General features: G+C 44.3%; 2 protein-coding genes across 3 annotated transcripts; one reads left to right on the top strand and one right to left on the bottom strand.

Moving 5' to 3' along the window:
- Nucleotides 1-893: 893 nt before the first annotated feature.
- Nucleotides 894-10,286, bottom strand: abce1 (ATP-binding cassette, sub-family E (OABP), member 1). Of its 2 annotated transcripts, none has more exons than XM_070548135.1 (19): nucleotides 10,149-10,286; nucleotides 5,788-5,921; nucleotides 5,633-5,718; nucleotides 5,462-5,559; nucleotides 5,275-5,392; nucleotides 4,827-4,964; nucleotides 4,665-4,734; nucleotides 4,484-4,580; nucleotides 4,325-4,414; nucleotides 4,129-4,250; nucleotides 3,039-3,163; nucleotides 2,614-2,710; nucleotides 2,420-2,479; nucleotides 2,288-2,346; nucleotides 2,103-2,213; nucleotides 1,807-1,949; nucleotides 1,504-1,626; nucleotides 1,305-1,416; nucleotides 894-1,222 (listed from the first exon to the last, which is right to left on the bottom strand). In XM_070548135.1, the coding sequence occupies exons 2-19, from the start codon at nucleotides 5,888-5,890 to the stop codon at nucleotides 1,175-1,177; spliced, it is 1,800 nt and encodes a 599-aa protein (XP_070404236.1). In that variant the 5' UTR covers nucleotides 5,891-5,921; nucleotides 10,149-10,286; the 3' UTR covers nucleotides 894-1,174. The 2 variants fall into 2 exon arrangements, with proteins under 2 accessions (XP_070404236.1, XP_070404235.1); XM_070548134.1 differs by having other exon boundaries at nucleotides 5,788-5,924; nucleotides 10,149-10,285.
- Nucleotides 10,275-12,362, top strand: anapc10 (anaphase promoting complex subunit 10). Its single transcript, XM_015946186.3, has 6 exons — nucleotides 10,275-10,406; nucleotides 10,815-10,930; nucleotides 11,010-11,100; nucleotides 11,237-11,357; nucleotides 11,445-11,498; nucleotides 12,005-12,362. Exons 2-6 carry the CDS (start codon nucleotides 10,816-10,818, stop codon nucleotides 12,182-12,184), a joined length of 561 nt encoding a protein of 186 aa, XP_015801672.1. The 5' UTR covers nucleotides 10,275-10,406; nucleotide 10,815; the 3' UTR covers nucleotides 12,185-12,362.
- The last annotated feature ends 8,792 nt before the right edge of the window (nucleotides 12,363-21,154 follow it).

Raw genomic sequence — 21,154 nt, forward strand, 5'->3', positions numbered from 1 at the left:
GGAAACTGTATTTATGGCTTATTTTTGTGCATTTAAAGTTCAACTGCCATTGATGGTTGTTAAAAGTTGTTAAACCTGTGCATCTGAAACAAAAAAAAAACAGTTTTTGTTTATCGATTTATTGTGAAATAACGGAAGCTGTATTTGCTCCCTTTCCCGTTGGGCGGTTGTGATTTCTGTCCATTGACTGCGGAGGTGCTCTGGCGTCCTGTAAAAATTTTACCGGATGGCGGAACGGCGGGCCGCACGGCCGCAGTAGTGGAACAGCTCTGATTGACATCGGGACCGTTTTTGCTGCAGAGTTAGTGCCGGAGAGGAGCGGAGATAGTGGAATTTTGTTAGGAACAGTGACAAAGACTAAGCTACTGATAGCAAATGCTACGGGTGATGCCTGAGCGTGAACGCTCATGAAGCAGCCTGCTCGACCCGAGCATCTCTCTTTTTCTGTGATTTTACAGAAAAACAGGCAATCACAGTAAAAATGCCAGGGCTCATTCTACAGGACCAGGGCTTTGCAGGAGAATGTATGAAGAAGATATTTATTATTTCTATATATGTTTTGGCTGTTAAACTTCCATAACGTCCCTTAACATCTAATTCCTAATTAATCACAAATTTGAGTTTAAATTACAATTCAAATATTTTTAAATGTAGAAATTTTAATTTAATGATTTCATTGTTGAAATACCTTATTGTCTGAATTTCAGCAGGTCAGCAACAGACAGCAGCGGTTCACCTTTATCACCTGAAACCTACATGTTTCACTAGATGTTTAGCTAGGCTAACGGGTCGTGGTGCTGCGCTGCTACGAGCTTCACTAAATACATTATAAAGATGAACTTGTAGAAGTCAAACAGATTTCTGAAGATAAAAAAAAAATGAGCAGAGGCGCGTTTCCGGGTCAGGAAGCATCCGTTTATTATCACTTGATGTAAATGCATGAGTTAAAATACGTTGCTGAATGTTCCACCATGTTGCTGCTGAGGGATCCCGGCCCGCTCCGTCAGGTCCACCCACGCCGGGTCGACTCGCTTCAATATTTTACACGTCACAACACAGCTGGCTAGTGAGAGCAGCTCGGTACAACAAGGCTGATGGGAGTTTGGTTTTATGGTCGTGTGAACGCAGCCCGGCCCCAGAGAGCGGCGAGCAGCAGCCAGGAGGTCTTGCTGCTTTAGTCGTCCAGGAAGAAATAGTTCCCGCTCTTCTTTTGTTCCGTGTCCTGGGGGAGAAATAAAAAAAAATCATGAATCGTTTCCTTCAGGTCTCAGGTGCAGCAGCAGGCGGACATGTTGGACTGGTACCTTGATGGAGTTGAGCTTGTTGATTCGTGGTCTGAAGTTGTTCGGGTCTCGTCTGAAGGTGATCTCCAGCAGAGATAGGAAGCGGTTCATCCCAGCCAGCAGACTCTGAGGCCTGATGGAGGAAACAAACAGGGTTTCAAACCAGGACCAGATCACAACGGGGGGCTGAAACATATACGGGGAGGGGGGGTCGTCTCACGTGTTAGCAGAGGTCTTCTTGGAGGGAATCCCATCAAACACGATGACCCTGTCAGCCAGGTACGTCGCCATGATGAAGTCATGCTCCACCACAAAGGCAGTCTTCTTAGCGTGGAGAATGTACCTGGAAACAAAACCCGAGTCAGACCAGGGTCATATGATGGTGCTTCTTGCTGTGGATGGATGTCCTCATGGGGCAATCAGACCTACAGACCTCCACCGACCACTGAGAGACCAACGGTCTGGACTAAAGGCCAAAGGAGGAGTAGAAAAAACAATCGAGATGGAGGAGTGTTGGTGTCACCTCTTGATGACTCTGGCAGCCATCAATCTCTGCTCTGAGTCTAGGTAGGCAGAAGGCTCGTCAATCAGGTAAACGTCGGCTGGTTTCCCCAAACACAGCGTCAGGGCGACTCTCTGAAGCTCACCACCAGACAGGTTCTGCACCTGAGGTGGGGGGTAGGACAGGTTACTCATGCTGTCCCCGTTATGTCTCCAACAGACAATAAAACATGGGTTTAGATTTCTAGGGTTCATTTTAAACTATCTCTAAAATCTAAACTTATTCCTGCTGGCTAAACTGATCTGTGAGACTCTTACATCCTGGTCGATGATGCTCTCGATCTGCAGCGGCTTCATGACGTCTGTGATGAACTGAGGGTGTGTGTAGGCGTCTCTGATCTTCTCGTGGAGCAGAGCTCTGACGCTACCCTGGAGGGGGAAATGCAGATGTTAAACCTGGAACAGCTAAACTCCCGCTTCGTCCTCCTTGGAGAATCCTTCACCTTGAACTTGGGGCTGATGGTCTGAGGTTTGTAGCTGACGTTCAGGATGGGAACCTCGCCTGAAAGAGGGCAAGGCAAAATGAGTAACTGATTATGAAATGTTGACTTTATATCAGAGAGAGAAGAACCAACCTCCTCCATCAGGTTTGAGTCCTCCAGCCAACATCCTGATGAAGGTCGTCTTTCCTGTTCCTGTTTACAATAAAAACACATCAGATCTGGTCTGATCTGGACTCTGTGGTCCAGCAGTAGAAACGTTTCTGCTGCTGTAGCAGGTTTTCTGTCTCAGATGCTTCTAAAGATCCCGAAATGAACCACTAGCTTACCATTCTCTCCCAGCATCACCATGATCTCAGAGTCTGTGAACTCTCCTCCTTTGATGTCCAACGTGAACTCGCCCATTGTCTTCGACATTTCTGGATACTGAAGATCAGCACAGATAGAGCTCACGTTAAACAATTCTACGCCACATTGTAAGGTCCAAAAGATTAGAGACGGATGATGTTAAATATATGTTTTGGTAAAATAAGTTGGGGGCTTGTCCAGGATGCAGTCGGTGGTTAGGTGGGTGTCTTCCAGCTCATATTCAGAGGTCTGGTTTCAATTTAAAATCTCAGAAGCAACTCAAGGAAAATAACCATGAGGACAATTTCAGTTATGTTTTTAGGGTCTTGTCCGGGATCTCTCAGAAAAGTAAAAGTATAAAGTAGTGAGGGTGAAAACAAAGAGTAAAACCAAATTCTAGCCAGACCTGGTAATGCCTGAGCCTCTTTACTTCCTCCTCATTGGCCGTTTCTGCCACCTTGAAGACCAACGAGGCTTCCCGAAACCTGAGGTTCTCTGTGGGAACGTATCCATCCAGGAAGATGTTGATACCTGAAGGAACAGGGGAAAAAAAATAAGTGTTAGTCTTAATTGTTGTTTAACTCATTCATTGGCACTGAAATCTAAAGTCGTCATTCTTAATCCAACTGCTCACTGCCATTGACGACTAAAGTTGTGTTTTTTAACGGGGTGGGTTTAGGAACGAGCTCCTGCACCTTGAGAGTAAACATCACCCCTCTAAAGTTGATTTTCACTCGTGTGTGTCACACGTCACGTGATCGCAAAGCAGACAATCCGTGAATTAGGAGATCGGTTTTGGGACGCTGCTACGCCTAAAGTGAGGTCCAGACAGGAAAAGCTTCTGCAGCGCACACTTCCACAACAGATTGTGAAAGAATGGAAAAAGCTAGCAACACGCCGATTCTTCCTGACGCAAGAGGCGAGTTTACTCTGGCTTTTGTCAGTTTTGGTGTTTACAAGGTCATAGAGCACAACGTTCTGTGACTCTTCAAAAAAAAACAGTAAAAATGCTCAAAAACACTGGCAGCCAGGGGCTTTCTGTTCAGGAAACGGTTGGCAGCTAATGAGTTTAAAAAGTCCATAAGGAACATCATGAACAAATATCGTCTCCTTAATAAAATGTGGTGCTACGCAAGTGTCTAGTCTATGGGTCTCCATCCCTGAGGGCCACTATCCAGCATGTTTTAGCTGTTTCTCTGCTCCAACACACCTGTATAAATGCTTTAATCTCCTGTTCATCAGGTCGTCAAGCACCAAAGAAGCATTTTAATCACCTGCTGAATAAAATCTGGTGTGTTGGAGCAGAGAAACAACTAGAACATGCTGGATGGTGGCTCTGGGATGGAGACCTGTGATCTAGCTCCTGTGATCTAGCTCCTGTTACAGCTGCTGATCTTTGTGACAGCTGCTCCATTCTTTAATTACTTGAATCAATATTTGCTGAAAAAGAAAATTTTGCAACGTTGCTTTGTTCCATTTCTGTGTTTGTAATCTACCTTCTCGGACGCTGAAGGGCATGGTGACCACTCCGTAGGCGCTCGGGACACCGTACAGGCAGCAGATGAAGTCTGACAGGTAGTCCAACACACTCAGGTCGTGCTCCACAACAATGATGTACCTGTAAAACACACACACACGTGTAAAACCAGGTGAGACCAGGAGGACCAACGCCAACAACAACACACGCCTCACCTGTCCGGAGTGATGAGCGAGCGGATGGTGATGGCGGCCTTCAATCGCTGTTTAACATCCAGGTAACTGGACGGCTCGTCAAACATGAAACTAGAACAGAAAACACGGCTGTCAGCAGGTGGACTCGGGTCAGAGGTCACAGCAAAACACCAGACTCACATGTCGGCCCTCTGGATACAGACGACGGCGCAGGCGAACCTCTGCAGCTCTCCTCCAGACAGATCTTCCACGTTCCTCTCCCTCAGGTGAGTCAGATCTGACCACAAACATCATCAACGCTTAGAGTTCACTGTCTTACTGAGTCGGTCACCAAAGGTGGCAGCTGTGCTTAGGTTAGTACCAAGCTGGTCGCAGACGATGTTCTGCGTGTCGGTGTCATCCTTCCTGCCCAGGATGGCCCCTACTGACCCCTGCAGGCAGAGACCGGTAATTACAACAGGTCCCGACTCAGACTGACGCAGATGTTTGGATCGAAGGAAAGAGCCCTGCTGCGGTCGCCCACCTTCACGGTTTTGGGGATCTGATCCACATACTGAGGCTTGACGATGGCCCTCAGGTCGTCCTCCAGGATCTTAGTGAAGTAGTTCTGCAGCTCAGACCCTCTGAAGTAGGTCAGGATCTCCTGCCAGTCTGGAGGATTCTGGGAAGCGACACACACAGATAGAAATCCAACCGTAAAACTTTTATCGGTTAAACAAACTAACAGGTGAGGTGGCTCTGAAACCAGCATGACCTGATATAAAGAACTCATGGACTTTAAATTTCAAATGTTTATACGCGTAAAGTTTTACTAAAACTAAATGTTTAAATGTAACGATCCTTCGTGAAAACGTTCAACAATTCTGCAACAAAACCACATTTTTACTTCCTGATAAGGAAAGTTTATCAGAACCAAACAGAACCAGAAACCCGGTCCCACCCATCCCCGTCCCTGAAGGGTCCACACTCACGTCGTATTTTCCCAGGTTGGGTTTCTGTTTTCCTGCCAGGATCTTCAGAGCTGTGGACTTCCCAATACCGTTGGTCCCGACCAGACCCAGAACCTCCCCGGGTCTGGGAATAGGCAGCCTGTAACAGACAGCTGACCGTCACAGACCCATGAGAGCACTCATCCACCCCAGAGACAAAGCGGCGCACCTGTGCAGTTTGAAGGAGTTGGCGCAGTATCTGTGCGTCGTTTCTTTCTCCAGGTTGCTGGGGAGGTTGACGATGGACAACGCTCCAAACGGACATTTCTACCAGCAGAAAAACCCATCAGCGAACTCAGACTTGCACAGACCGGACGTTTCTCCTCGTGTGTGAGCGTACCTTGATGCAGATGCCACAGCCTATACACAGAGACTCCGAGATCCACACAATCTTACTCTGAGGCGTCACCTCGATACACAGTTTACCTGCAAACACATTTCAGAGTAAAACACCTCCTGGTGTCCGGGTTAGCGCTACGCTGTTCAGACACTCACCCATCCGGACCACCGGGCAGCTCTTCTTGCACTCCTGACGACATTTTTTGGGTTTGCACTTATCGTGGTTGACGATGGCGATCCTGGTGTTTTTATCCGCCATGATGGAGGGCAGGAATGATGGGTGGGAACACCTACTGAGCAGGAAGAGACGAGGGAATGATGACTAATAACTCTGGTTTTATTAAACCTCCTATTTATGTACTTCAGGACTGATGAGCTAACAGCTAGTTAAAGAGCAAGTCACTCCAAATCAATATTTTTTTGCTGATAAACTATATAAATGAGTGTCTGATCGTGCTGTAAACAAATGTATTCAATACCGTAAATCCTCTAATACAGGCCCGAGCCTGTTTTTGACTCAAGCTCATCAAGCTCCAAGCCTTTATTGGAAGGAGGACCAGAATTAGAGGCAGGCCTCTATTTCTATTTGAGCAAAATGAACTAATGGTTCGCTGGAGTTTTTGACAATTAAAATTGCGCCCACATTTTCAAAGTTAAACACATTTCTTTTAACAACGGTAGTTTCTGCTTCAGCCCTCTCCCCCCTCCCCCTGCGCAGCGGCCGCAAACTCACTGATGCGCCTGCAGCCTCTCAGAGTTCCTGCTGCTCTAAACATTAAAATAATTATTTCATTTTCTGTTCCTCACTTCTGATTACCTTCAATGGTGTCTGTATGTTGCAACCACCAGGTACAAAAACTAACTTGTTTTTATTTGACTATTTTTCTGTCCTGCCTGTTTATTATCTTCCTGCATCTCCTCTCAATCCTAAAGAGAAACTGCTACCTGGGTTCATATATATTCACCTTATGAGTTACCTTTGAACTGCAGTTCTAAAAGATCTACCGACCGCAAAAACAGCGGAGTGCGAGCTGCTTGCCGGCCACATCAGTGATCAGTGCGTCACCGATGACAAACCAGGTGATGCGCCCCGATCCACAGCAGCGAAACGCATCAGGCACAAATAAATGAATAAGACAGAAAACATAAAATGAAATGAGCCGACATGAACGATCGCGTGTTAAATTAGTTTTTGAGGTGGCGACACCTGATTTGATAATGTTACTGTGGCCGTGCTCAGGATGCAGATGTCTGGAGCGCATCAACAATCAGAGCTTTGCATGCGCAAGCTGGTTAAGGTTAGGATGGGGTGAGGGGAAGGTTAAATTGCAAGAGGGTAAACGTCACAATTTGGTTAAATGTCCGTTTTACGGCGGGTGTCAGTACCGACGCTCTGGCACAGCGCTTTGCTTCCCGACGCGCAGGAGCTTGTCACCTGCTGACAGCAGGCTGCTGTCTTTTCCGTGGACTGCATCTTGCCGGTCATTATCGCGTGACAGCGACTAGTCGATGACAGGCATAAAAAGTCACTTTAGAGCGGTGAAGTCGACTAGTGACTAGCTCATACAACCCCTATTGCTCCCCAGTGTTCTGCAGCATAATCAGCACGTTCTCTTTGAACTTGATATCAAATTTTCGCCTCCTCTTTGTCTCCGCATGGTTAAAGTTACCCTCGCAGTCTATCACTGGCAAATCAAAAGTGAGACGGATGACACAACCGCCCCCCGTACTTGCTTGTTACCACATTCCACCCGGCCACAATAAAAAACCGGCCATTATTCACCTCCACCGACTCCGACACCGGCCAAAATATGATACTCGGTAGTTAATTAAATACAGGCTAATATTAGAGGATTTACGGTAATTCGGCATTTTAGTTAAAATTTAAATATTCTGCCTAAAACTGTCAGCGATGCACCGTCGTCAGGTAAAAACTCTGCACTGCATTTGAATTTAAATCTGCCGTCGCTGTTGGCTAAGAGGTACACTATGATGTTAGATGGTACATTAAGATGTCACAATGTTAGCGACTAGGGCCCGACCGATATGCTTTTTTGGGACCGATACTGATATGAAACTTTTAACAAAGGCCAATAAATCTCCCTCACAAAAAAATAAATAAAAATGTTCTTAAGTCTCTCTCTCTCTCTCTCTCTCTCTCTCTCTCTCTCTCTCTCTCTCTCTCTCTCTCTCTCTCTCTCTCTCTCTCTCTCTCTCTCTCTCTCTCTCTCTCTCTCTCTCTCTCTCTCTCTCTCTCTCTCTCTCTCTCTCTCTCTCTCTCTCTCTCTCTCTCTCTCTCTCTCTCTCTCTCTCTCTCTCTCTCTCTCTCTCTCTCTCTCTCTCTCTCTCTCTCTCTCTCTCTCTCTCTCTCTCTCTCTCTCTCTCTCTCTCTCTCTCTCTCTCTCTCTCTCTCTCTCTCTCTCTCTCTCTCTCTCTCTCTCTCTCTCTCTCTCTCTCTCTCTCTCTCTCTCAGCATTGTTTTGTTTAACTGTGTGTGGGGAAAAATGCCAACAACGTTAGGATAAAAATCAGTTAAATCAAATTAAAATAAAGAAAATTTAAAAAGTTGTGTCTGGTTCTAGTATTTCATATTTCCTAGTTCCTACTGCATGAGTTCAGATGTATTAATTCATGCACTTAAACAATAATGTTCTGATTTTAATGAAAAACTTAATCTGTAATAGTTCCTTTATTATTGTGATCAAAAATATTTAATCTCAATTCTGAGGCTGCTCTGTAAATAGTTTTCAAATAAACAATACACATAGCAACTTCTGATCAATCCATATCAATTTCAGATTTAAAATAATTTATTGATGTAAACCACACCCACTAATTTCCTAATAATAATAAATAAGAGGTGCATTCATCTGTGTATCTACTTTGATCCGCATTAGTGATATTTTCAGCACCAGAACAGTGAAGCAAAGAAACAGATTCCTGAGTTTGTTAGTAATTTTATTTATTAGGTGCATCTGACCTGTTCTATTTTTCTCTTAAATGAGATCAAACCAGTGCTTCTATGGGTTGTCTCCCCTCTGCACTAGAAAAATGTACTTTATTATAATGTTCACTGTAATGCATCTTGATGTTCTCAACAAATAAATTAAATCAAAGATATTGGTCAATAATGCCAAATATGTAAATTTGTGTTTCAGTCATTTTTATACTGGCTTTACTTCATGAAGTCTACTAAGCAGGGGTGTAGAACGTGTTTAATAGGGCCAGCCCAGTAATGGTCTTGGACCAAAATAAAGGGGGCAGAAAGTCAAATAAAGGGGGGCAAAAGGAGATGTTTTTCCAGACGCCAAGAAAAATTAAATGCCAAATCCCCCCTGCAAAGTGTGTCACTGAGAATTTAAAGCAAAAATTATTCTTGTGCAAATATTGGTGTATTCACCTTTAATACTAGTTATTAAAATGCAGCAGTTGCTGGACTGGTGCAGTTCAAAGTGGAGTGCATCAAATAAAACAATATAAACATGAAGGTGAGACGTGTCATAACCCCCCACAGCTGGAAAAATTCCTAGGGGAAACAGATTTGGTTCTTATCTTCCTCCATTAATATTTATCAACATGTCACTGAATCTCTGTGGGTTCATTTGCTTTATTATGAAAAGCTAAGGGACAGAACAGCTGGCTGCTGACTGAATTATGTGTATTATTGAATTTTGACACAAGTCCTGCTTTAATCACTGATGTGAGATACAGGAGAGGAGTTTCAACCATCAGTAGCACCATTATGTTTAAGATGAGCCCCTGTTATACTAAAATGTAACCCTGTCAGGAGACAGATAAGATCATTTTAGCTGTGAAATTTTATTAAGTCTGAATCCTAAAGGCCAAAGATTTGCTGTGATGTGCGCTCGTCGCTCTGCAGTCATTCAGAAATCACGTCACAGCTGGTCTGACCAGGCCTGAACGTCCTCCTGCTCCAAACGGCACCAGTTCAACACGATTCACTAACGCCCACTAAAATGTCATCTGTTTGAATTCAGATTTTTAGCCCAAACTGGGTTCGTGACGGGCGGTGGCGAGCTGCATCAAAGTCGGGGTTTCTATCAATTACGTCAATGATATGCACGCAGATTTATACGCCGAATTAATCCACTGTTTGATATGATTGAGAAACATGTGATGCATGATCCGAAGTGTTCATACAATCAGTGATTATTAAGAAAATCTTAATTTAAGAAATTAGTAGACGGAGTTCTGAGTTTGGTCATTACGTCTGAGAAGAAAGCGTAGTATTTGTAGCGGCCCTACGACCATTTTTGACGATGCAAGGAAAGTTAAAGTGTATGATGCCAATAAACTCTCTCCGTGTCTTCAGATGTGTTAATCTGTAACTTTTAAAGCACAGATCCGGAGCTGGAATGGGTATTTAACTGCAGCCACCAGGGAACGCAAACAGCTAGCTGCTAGCTCTTAGGCCTCACAGTATGACAGCTGTTTGTTTAAGAGGAAATAAAACCAACAAACTGAACAAAGTTCAGGGCTACGAGTCACAAACTCACCCCTCGTCCGCTCTCCTATGCCTCCTTGACAGAAAACAGAAAGAAACGTACTCCTAGTCGAAAATATTTGGGTAAAACACAGTTTTTTTCCAGCAACGTGTTTCTCTCCTAGAAGCCGGCTGGAAAGATGGCGGGAGGCACGCACACCACACGTGACCCGACGCAGTGACGTGATAACGTGCGCTGGATGCAGCGGTGAAACAAAACGGAGTTAAAATCTGTTTTGTGTGAGACTAACCTAATCCCATGCTTTGTACGGTGAGTTTGACGCTTTTACTGACGTTCATTGTGAGTTCCGTTATTTTTTATAATTCACAAACCACATATAAGTAGAATTATATAAATTCAAAGTGGTAAACTTTAGCTTTTTTAGCTAGCTGCAGCGTTGTTTAACCATTTGTTTTCTGCTTTCTGAGCCTCGTTAGCCAAATAAAACACCACTAGTAGATTCATTAACATGCCGAAGTTGCCACAAAGGCCTACCAGATTTATTGGCCTTCTAAAACTGCGTTTGTAAACAAGTTAAAACAGTTTATGTGCCAGTTAGTTTTAAAGAGGCTACAGTTTAAATGAAACCCAAGCTCCTTTACGTCATCGGAGGCTCCGTAAGCCAAACACGACTGAATATCGTTCAATCTGTGGTTCGATCCGTCTCCGTGGTTACAGGATGGCCACCCCGAGCAAGACACCACCCGGTGCCGACCCGAAGCAGCTGGAGCGGACCGGGACCGTGCGGGAGATCGGTTCACAGGCGGTGTGGTCCCTGTCGTCCTGTAAGCCAGGTGAGCATCCGGACTGGGGGTAGGTTTGTAGGGGGTTAAACCCAGGAGAGTGGGCTCAAGTCTGGGGTCACTGCTGCAGGGTTCGGGATGGATCAGCTGAGGGATGATAACCTGGAAACCTACTGGCAGTCAGATGGATCTCAGCCTCACCTGGTCAACATTCAGTTCAGGTGAGATCACGAGCTTCAGGACTTCAGAGTGGCACTTTACTCATGAGCTTGTGTGTGTGTGTGTGTGTGTGTGTGTGTGTGTGTGTGTGTGTGTGTGTGTGTGTGTGTGTGTGTGTGTGTGTGTGTGCGCGTGCAGGAGGAGGACGACGGTGAAGATGTTGTGTATTTATGCCGACTATAAGTCAGACGAGAGCTACACCCCGAGTAAGATCTCTGTCCGGGTGGGAAACAACTTCCACAACCTCCAGGAGATCCGGGTAACTTAACGATCCAGCTGCTGAGACTCAGACTCTTCCAGCTGTTCCGACTCTGAATGTCTTGTTCTATCTGCTTGGTCTCTGCAGCAGCTGGAGATGGTGGAGCCCAGCGGCTGGATCCACATCTCTTTACTAAATCAGGTACAAGAAGTTTAGACGAGTGATAAAGGTGTAAATGATTCCTGCTTCACCTGTTGTAGTGAACAGCCTCTGTCCAGAGAAATGATGTCATTTAGGTCTCATCCAGATTTAAAAGCCAAATAAAGATACTTGGATGTTCCAGAAGAAACCAACAAAAACAATAAATTGCATATAAAAATTACTACAAGTAAACCGATATCTCATTATATCAAAAGTGATGCATAATATCAGCTCATTTTTCCACCTCCATAGTAATTTTTCACAAAAAGTATTCATAAAAATAAAAGCATAGCTTAGAGAACTTTTTTAATAATATTCGGTAAAATTTAATGTTTTATTATTTTGTTCTTTAAATTGTCGTGAAATAAAACCAGTAAAAAGTTTTAAAATCCACACGATCAGCAGGAAAGAATAATAAACATGAGTAAATAAAAATCTGGTTCAGGAACACTTGTGGATGGATTATTTGGTTCCGAGTGGGCTGAACGTGGCTCGGTGTCTTTCAGAGAACCAACGAGCCCATCAGCACCTTCATGATCCAGATCGCCGTGCTCGCCAACCACCAGAACGGCAGAGACACACACATGCGTCAGATCAAAGTCTACACGCCCGTGGAGGAGAGCTCCATCGGCAAATACCCACGATGCACCACGGTGGACTTCATGATGTACCGAACCATCAGGTGATCCGGGGGGTCTGGGCTCTGACAGAGACTTGAGTTCTGGAGCCGTGACCCGGTCCGACGCCAGTGTTTAAGTATTTACTCCACAGCGATGAGGGAAGCCTTCTGGTTTACAGTAAATTAGAGTCTTTTTGTGCCAACATGTTTTTCTATTTGTTAAATTAAAGATCTGAAACCCAGAATGTGCCTCTGTTGATGTGTGAAGCAGAAACCACCATCTGGGCCTACGGGTGAAGCACAGACATCCGACTCTCCTCTCAGAGGAGTATCCTAGTGTAACGAGCTTAATAGGAACCTCCATGTTGGAGCTAAAGTGTCTTTCAAAGTATCAAACTCTTGTTTTTTTTTAGTATTTTTCATCAATTCAGGTAAATAAATGGGGAAACAGGAGCGTTTGAGTACATAAACCTCAAATCTGCGTTTCTGGTGCAGCAGTTCAACTGTTTCACCGCTAGGGGGAGCCACAGGTCTGATTGATTTACTCAGCAGTGACAGCAGTTCAGACTGGACGGGAGGTCAGGATGTTGCGGGACCGGTTGCTATAGTAACCAGATTCATCACTGTCAATAAAATATGCTCTTAAATGAAACAAACTGGTGTTTTCATTCAAATTCAATGTGATCTAAAACCATCAGAACTGATTTACCGGATTAGGATAAATATTGAATTTTGTTTTAATATGAGGACAACGTAGCTCTGATTGGGCTTAATAAGTGATTTATTAGCTGTTTAAGATGCAGAAAATAAACCAAGGAGCAAAATCAGAAGCTCAGCTTCTATTCATAAAGTTTGATTTTAGAAGAAAATCAGGATCATGGAGCTGAGCTCAGATTTTTTTTTACTTCTATTGTAAACAACTGTTCACCAGTAGAAGCTAATCTGAACCTTTGAATCATCTCAAACGTTTAATCCTGACAAGATTCAGATCTGCTCAGAAGATGGAAGCTCCTCACGTGTTTAGAGCACGTGTGTGTGTGTGTGTGTGTGTGTGTGTGTGTGTGTGTGTGTGTGTGTGTGTGTGTGTGTGGCACTAATGTAATTGCTGTGTGCAGCAGTGTCCAGTAAAGCATCAGCCCCGTTTCATCTCACTGAAAGCTCGGCCCCACCTCTGCATCTGAACACGACAGCAGGATGAAGCTGCGCTCAGAGCCTAAAGAGTCTCAGCTGCATACGATGGCTCAGGTGTTTTGTGTCGCCGTTGCTTTCATTCATCACATCCGACACGCTTTCCTCTGGTGGTGATTAGAGGAGAAGGAGATGAAACCAGCTCAGAGCTACGTATGCATAACCAATCAGGCCTCAGAGAGGTGTAGAAATATAAAACATGGGCTATATACTATAGGGTGAGTTCAGCTGGTGTGTGTTCTGAATAAAGTCAAGAAGAATATTATAAGGCAATTTTTGTTTGGTTTTCTGTAGCTATCGACTTAACGTTTTTAGAAACTAAAGACATTCAGCTTGTTTCTATGATTGCTAAGTCTGCAGAAAAGCAAGTTTTACTGAAAAGATCATTTAGGAGGACCAAAAAAATCTACTCTAGCTGTACAAACAAGGAGCTTTATGTCCGTTTAACTTTATCATCACTGCTCATTACTGTTCTGGTAGGTCAGTGTCACACTTTCCCAGGGAGGCTTTGTTTAGAGTCAGGATGTCAACTGATGTTATGGGAACAGGCTTGTTTATGGCAGCGATATGGTGGAAACTGTTTTACACTGTTGCCATATAAGGATGAACACGTAACCCGATCAAAGTGAGAATCAACTTGGTAACAATGATCCCCATGGCAACCATAATTCAGAAGGCAACAACAATCCAAAGAGGGTAACAATGATCCCCATGGCAATTATTATCCTAATGGTACTGATGATTCAGATTTTAAGAATGATCCCCATGGCAACAATGATACACATGGCAATCATGAGCTAGATGGCTACAGAAAACTGTAATAATAAATTTTTAAATAATAATTTAGAATTACTATGGAACTTGCAACAGAGCCACAAACACTTTGTGTGACACTTTGAATGACAAGTTTCCCACCAATTCGGAGAAGAACTGTCACAGATATAAATTTAAAGAGCAAGTCATCCCCTGCCAGATTCTTACTCAACTCCCACTTCCTGTTTGAAAAATGCAACAAATGCTGTTGCTTAGCAGACCGAGACGGAGGAGCCGCTAACAAATACACACACTCGCGGCATTGTGACATCATAAGGTACCATCTAACATCATAGTGTACCTCATAGCCAATAGCGATGGCAGATTTAAATTCAAATGCAGTGCTGAGTTTTTGCCTGTCGACGGTGCATCGCTGACAGTTTGACCCCGGGTTTCCACGGGAGCCGTCAGCAGCACGTTACTGCAGCAGCACGTCTTGCTCGCGTAAGCTGCTGCTTGGCCCTTCCCACGAGACGCGAAGCAGCAGGGGAGCAGCTGTCACCGACAGAGCACAAAGTCACACGAGTGACTTCGTCAGTAAACACAACAACAAGTAGGAGAAAATTACAACATGGTTTGTGTTTTATGTTCTGTCCGTTTTATGATCGCCAATACGGACCTGAAAAACAAAGGAGACCGCTAGCTAGGTGATAACTTCTCACGAGGACGCACAGTTAGTAACCTTTTTTAAAAGTAAAGCAACCGGAAAGCAGTACGTTCTTTATTCTGAAAATCTCGGTAGCTTCTCTCCATTTCCGCGTCCAATTTCCTGTCTTTCCTTCCCCAAAAATGTCGAACTTGACCCGTTTCAGAGGCGTCACGCGTAAAAAATAGAACCGGCGCGTAAAGGCCGCGACATGCTGCTCCTGAGACGCGGCCGACTCGCGCTGCTGACGGCTCCAGTGGAAAAGGTTCTGTTGACCACAGCGGTTCCTATCAGCAGCTATGACGTGCTGCTGCAGTAACGTGCTGCTGACGGCTCCCGTGGAAAGCCGGGGTTAGGCAGAATATTTAAATTTTAACTAAGATGCACTAAAGTGCCGAGTTATTGACTACATTTGTCTACAGCATAATCAGACACTCATTTATATATTTTATCAGCAAAAAAATGTTGATTTGGAGTGACTTGCTCTTTAAAAGATCCCGGACAGGCCCCCATCACATTTGCAACCGAACTGAACAGGCAAAGCAAATGTGCAGCATTCACCAGTAAATGTTTTCTTTAAATAAAACACCGTCAAAATCTAGAAGCTTCAAACATTTATTATGCCTTCCAGTAACAAAGTATTTAAATAAACATGATATGTGGATAAAATACTTACTAACAATCCGACCACAGTCTGCTAAGCTAGGCCGCCGCTATTCCTCCTCTCTGTCCTTCAGCACAGGAGTCCCACAAGGCTGCGTGCTGAGTCCCTTCCTGTACTCCCTGTACACACCCAACTGTAAGCCCACCCACAACATCAACATCATCATTAAGTTTGCCGATGATACAACCGTGGTGGGCCTAATCAGCCAGGGAAATGAGTCAGCATACACCAGCTGGTGGACTGGTGTACAGCTAACAACCTGATCCTGAATACCAACAAAACCGACGAAATCATTATTTACCCTAAAAGGGAAAGGTGGAGCGCCAGTCGTTCACAATAAATGGAGAGCAGGTGGAGAGGGTGCCACAGTTCAAGTTCCTGGGCACAAACATGTCAGAGGACCTCACATGGACACACAACACCAAATGTCTGATTAAGAAGACACAACGGCTCTACTTCCTGAGTGCTCTCAGGAAGATCAACCTGCCATAAAAAGTATTGGTGTGGTTTTATCACTGCTCCATAGAGTGTCCTGACCAACAGCATCCTGGTGTGGAACAGCAGCAGCTCTGCAGCTGAAAGGAAGGCCCTGCGGAGAGTAATCACAACTGCAGAGAACAACAAACACACACCTGCCTGCCCTGGATGACGTCTTCACCACTCGCTGTCTTAGAAAAACCACAAACATCACAAGGACTCAACCCACCAACCCTCTCTTCAGACTTCTGTCTGGTAAACGATTCAGGGCAATAAAACACACCACCAGGCTGTTAAACAGCTTTTGTGCAGGAGCCATCACTGAACTGACTGTTACTGCTATGAGGTCACACTAACAGTGATCCTGCTGGACAGTTAGTGCACTGCAGCACCTTTATCTTTAGCTAGTTCACCCTGATACCTCAACATGTGACTGTTTACATTTATATTATGTTCATTTTATATCTCAGTTTGTAGTTTAGACTTGTTTTATTACCATGTTTACACTGTTGCACCTTAAACTAGCTGTGTGTGTGTGTGTGTGTGTGTGTGTGTGTGTGTGTGTGTGTGTGTGTGTGTGTGTGTGTGTGTGTGTGAGTGTGTGTGTGTGTGAGGTACCTCCTTACCTGAGCGGTCTTTAATGAGTGTAAAGTTAATTTTGTTGTCCACCTGTGCAATGACAATAAAATGATCTTGAATCTTGAATGTGTAGAAATATTAATGTTTTCACTTTTGTGTCACTCATTTAATCATTTCTCGTTTTGCTTGAAGGAGAAAAGCTTGTATGTGTGTGTGTGTGTGTGTGTGTGAGTGTGTGTGTATGGTACTTACGGGGATGTTGTATTGTGCTGTCAAAAGGGCGCAAAGCATCTTGGGTAATATATGAGATGTTTTTCCGCTTTATTCCTCCAGGGTACCACACACACGTGCACAAACACGCACACACACACACACAGGAGCAAACAGAATAATTCTATATTACTTTTATCTTTATTTTCTGTCATTTTTCATTTCAGTTTTTTATTCTGTTTTCTTCTTAATCTTTTTCTTTCTTTCTCTTTTACATTCCTGTCTCACTCGTCTTTTGTTTTTTTATATTTAACCTGCATTTTTATTAGTTTCCCTTCATGTAGCCTTTTTAATTTACTCATCCTTCTTTGTACACATTATTTATTTACATTAGTTCATTTCTTTTCAAATATTTTCTTTAATTCTTGTGTTTTATGTTTCTTGTCTGATTATTTTTATAATTTCATACATTTGAAACCAGTCTGATGTAGAATCTGCACCTTCAGCTGAAGCTCATAAAAAAGAAACGCCCGTAAAACGAGGGTTTCTGGTGTTTGTGCGGAGCGAGAGGAAAACAATGCACACATGTTGAATACTAACAAGCAGGCAAACAGGATGTGGAGGATTTGGTCTTGTTTTATTAATGAAGCTCTCTCTCTCACACACACACACACACACACACACACACACACACACACACACACACACACACACACACACACACACACACACACACACACACACACACACACACACACACACACACACACACACACACACACACACACACACCTCCTACGTTTTGCTGTTTGCTTCTTGTTCTGGACGCCGGGGCCCGGTTCTGGTTGCGTAACGCTTTCTGCTCCTCTCTCCCACCTACTGAAGCTCTGCTGAGGGATGCAGACAGGAAACGAGTGGGAAGACGGAGGTTCAGAGTTGAACTTTGTTCTGGTGTAAAAGAGCAGAAATCCTTCTCTACGTCGATGCTTCTGAATGAAGTTCTTCTCCTGAGGAGGAACGCTCCTAGAAGTTGTTTATGGAGTGTTCAGACATTTAGTAAAGACTCTATTATTTTTATTACGTTGCACCTTTCATTAAATCACCTGCTTTAAACTGAAAACACTGATGACTTCTGCAGGATTTGGCCTCCTTGTTTAATGTTTAAAGCCACAAGACGCTGCTACGGAAGAAATAAAAAGCAGGACTACAACTTTTCTGTTCTTGTTCAACATCCAGCAGGAATATCAGACCACTGTCTCTGCAGAAGACAAGAAATTGAGCTCAAGGCAGGTTGGTCTCCAGCATCAGTTTCTATGGCAACAGGCCCAGGTAGAAAGTGAGCCTGTGTTGAGTCTCTAAAGTTAAGTTTGAGAGTTAAGTCCATCCATCCATCCGTTCTCTTCTGCTTATCTTGAGTCGGGTCACGGGGGCAGCAGCCTAAGTCGAGAAGCCCAGACTTCCCTCTCCCCAGCCACTTGGGTCAGCTCTTCTAGGGGAACCCCAAGGTGTCTCCTGGCCAGTTGAGAGACATAGTTCCTCCAACATGTCCTGGGTCTCCCTTTAGGTCTCCTCTCAGAGCAGCAGATCTACTTTGAGCCCCTCCCGCAAGCTTCTCACCCTATCTCTAAGGGAGAGCCCAGCCACCCTGCGGAGAAAACTCATTTCGGTCACTTGTATCCGCGACCTCATTTTTTCAGTCACTACCCAAAGCTCGTGATCATAGGGGAGGGTAGGAACGTAGATCGACCGAGAGCTTTGCCTTCTGGCGTAGCGCTCTCTTCACCACGGCAGCCTTGGTGGAGTCCAACTCTCACTGGGAACGAGCTCGACTTACTGCCAGCAATGCGGCCCAAGCTCTGACACCAGTCATACAGGGACCTAACAGCCCTTTTCAGAGGGCCTGGTACCCCATACTCCTGGAGTACCCTCCACAGGGCCCCCCAAGGGACACAGTTGAATGCCTTCTCCAAATCCACAAAACACACGTAGATTGGTTGGGCAAACTCCCACGCACCCTCCAGGATGCCCTCAAAGGTAAAGAGCTGGTCCAGCGTTCCACGGCCAGGACGAAAACGACATTGCTCCTCCTGAAATCGAGGTTAAACAATCCGATGGACCCTCCTCTCCAGAAAACCCTGAATAGACTTTACCAGGGAGGCTCAGGAGTGTGATCCCTCTGTAGTTGGAACACACCCTGCGGTCCCCGTTTTTAAATAGTTGGACCACCACCCAGGTCTGCCAGTCCAGTGGAACTGCCCCCGATGTCCACGTAATGTTGCAGAGCCGTGTCAGGCAAAGCAGCCCGCTGATATCCAGAGCCTTAAGGAACTCCGGGCAGATCTCATCCACCCTGGGGCCTTGCCACCAAGGAGCTTTTTGACAACCTCAGTGACCTCAGCACCAGAGATTAGAGAGTTCAACCTAAAGTCCCCAGGCTCCGCTTCCTCACTGGAAGACGTACCGGTGGGATTGCAGAAGTCTTTGAAGTACTCCGCCCACCGATCCACAACTTCCTGGGTAGAGGTCAGCGGCACACCACCCCCACCATCGGAGCCAACTCACCACCAGGTAGTGGTCAGTTGACAGCTCCGCCCCTCTCTTCACCAGATTCCAAGACATGCGGCCGCAGGTCAGACGAAACAACGACAAAGTCGTTCATCGAGCTGCGGCCTAAGGTATCCTGGTGCAGCACACATGGACACCTTTATGTCTGAACATGGTGTTCATTATGGACAATCCATGACTAGCACAGAAGTCCAATAGCAAAAAACCGCTCAAACTCAGATCTTGGGGGTGTTCCTCCTTACCACACCTCTCCAGGTCTCACTGTCGTTGTCCACGTGAGCTTCAAAGTCCCCCAGCAGAACGAGGGAGTCACCGGAAGGAACGCTCTCCAGACCCCCCACCCCCAAGGACTCCATAAAGGTGGGTAGTCTGAACTGTAGATTGTGAACACAGCTGAGTTGATTAACCGCTCCTGTAGAAATTAATGGAGACATTTAAACTGTTAAAGTGTTAAAAACACAAACGCACAGCAAGGAAGCGAGTTCGTTTTTTACGAAGGTGAATTAGAACACTAGGAGGTGCTAAAAGCAAGCCAAAACTGCAAAGTTTTAGCCTAGTGAACTAGACCAAATTCTTGCTTTGCAAACTTTTAAATAATACATTAATTTAGTCTGGCTTGCCAGGCTAGCAAAGTTTCTCTTTGACGTAGATTGTCAAAAGGTTTAAAAATCACAAATGTCAGGAAAAAAACAATGGTTTGAGCAACGCGCCCTGTGGAACACCACAAAAACATTAACTTAAGAACCTTTTAAAGACATTAGAAATGATGTAAAACAGGGGGAAAAGGTTGGGAAAACTGATGAATATTTATAGTTTATATAAACCTTTTCAGACTCTTCACATTTTTATTTGGTTTCAGTAAGTTTGAATAAAACAAAAACTTGTCGCACATCGGTTTCATCCCTGGTTACAAAGATTCACTTTTGGATTCTGAATTAATTCATATAAAGATCTAAACGCAAAAATTATTCGTAGAAAACAAACAATTCTTTAAAACAGGACGTTTGTTTCAAATGATTGATTAGGATTTAAATTTTTTCTCTTTCCTGCTCCAGTTTGTAGTAAGGTGTGACTGATTTCCTGCTCGATTCATTTCAGCTGGTTGGTTCTGGCATCAGACAGAAAGATCGCCAAGTATTAACAACGCAGCACACAGTGTTTTATAAAACTCATCTTTATTGTTCATATTTATCCATCCAGTTCTCTTTTCGTTCAACCAGGACAATATTTTCTGTTTTTCTCATAAAAAGCTGAATATGTACAATCCTGTCTGTATTTACACTATTTTACACGATTCCATCGTCAGGGAGCCTCACACCTGCAAAAGGTCGACCTCCTGCCTGAAATACCACTTGTTGCCGGGGGAAGATCTCGCCCAAACTCTGCTCACTGGTTGGAAGTGTTGCCTGGCAACAGCAGCTTATTGGATTAATATCTACAACTAGAAACTGTTTTAAATTATTTATCTTGTTTAATAGCTGATGAAAACACGACACGGTTGTTAACGGAAGAAGGAAAAGGTGACTTCACAGATTAACGCTGTAACTTCAGATCGAGTGCAGCTTAATGAAGGCGGAAAAGTCTGAATGTTTTCTCAAAAATCATCAAAAGAAAAATAATTTAAGGTGTAAAACAATCGTTCACTTCATTATTTAAAGCAGACTAATGAGATTTAACTGAAATAAGACAGAAATCTCGTGATTTAGTGTTCATAACGGCGTCCTGTGTACTCAAACCCACGTGCTTAAAGAGCAAGTCACCCCCAGATCAACTTTTTTTTTGCTGATAAACTAATAAATAAACGAGTGTCTAATCGTGCTGCAGACACGTGTCGTCAATAATTTGGCACTTCAGTGCATCTTAGTTAAAATTTAAATATTCTGCCTAAAACTGTC

The sequence above is a fragment of the Nothobranchius furzeri genome, chromosome 2, assembly GCF_043380555.1.
Source record: "Nothobranchius furzeri strain GRZ-AD chromosome 2, NfurGRZ-RIMD1, whole genome shotgun sequence".
Classification (NCBI taxonomy): domain Eukaryota; kingdom Metazoa; phylum Chordata; class Actinopteri; order Cyprinodontiformes; family Nothobranchiidae; genus Nothobranchius; species Nothobranchius furzeri.

What these genes read in the sequence shown, in the direction of transcription:
- abce1 (XM_070548135.1), bottom strand. Translation starts at nt 5,890, where the DNA reads ATGGCGGATAAAAACACCAGGATCGCCATCGTCAACCACGATAAGTGC. An exon ending in GCCCTTCAGCGTCCGAGAAG is followed by an intron (nt 3,164 to 4,128) that starts GTAGATTACAAA and finishes CTGTTCCTTCAG; the next exon opens with GTATCAACATCTTCCTGGAT. An exon ending in GGTGATGCTGGGAGAGAATG is followed by an intron (nt 2,480 to 2,613) that starts GTAAGCTAGTGG and finishes TATTGTAAACAG; the next exon opens with GAACAGGAAAGACGACCTTC.
- anapc10 (XM_015946186.3), top strand. Translation starts at nt 10,816, where the DNA reads ATGGCCACCCCGAGCAAGACACCACCCGGTGCCGACCCGAAGCAGCTG. An exon ending in CCTGTCGTCCTGTAAGCCAG is followed by an intron (nt 10,931 to 11,009) that starts GTGAGCATCCGG and finishes TCACTGCTGCAG; the next exon opens with GGTTCGGGATGGATCAGCTG. An exon ending in ACAACCTCCAGGAGATCCGG is followed by an intron (nt 11,358 to 11,444) that starts GTAACTTAACGA and finishes TGGTCTCTGCAG; the next exon opens with CAGCTGGAGATGGTGGAGCC.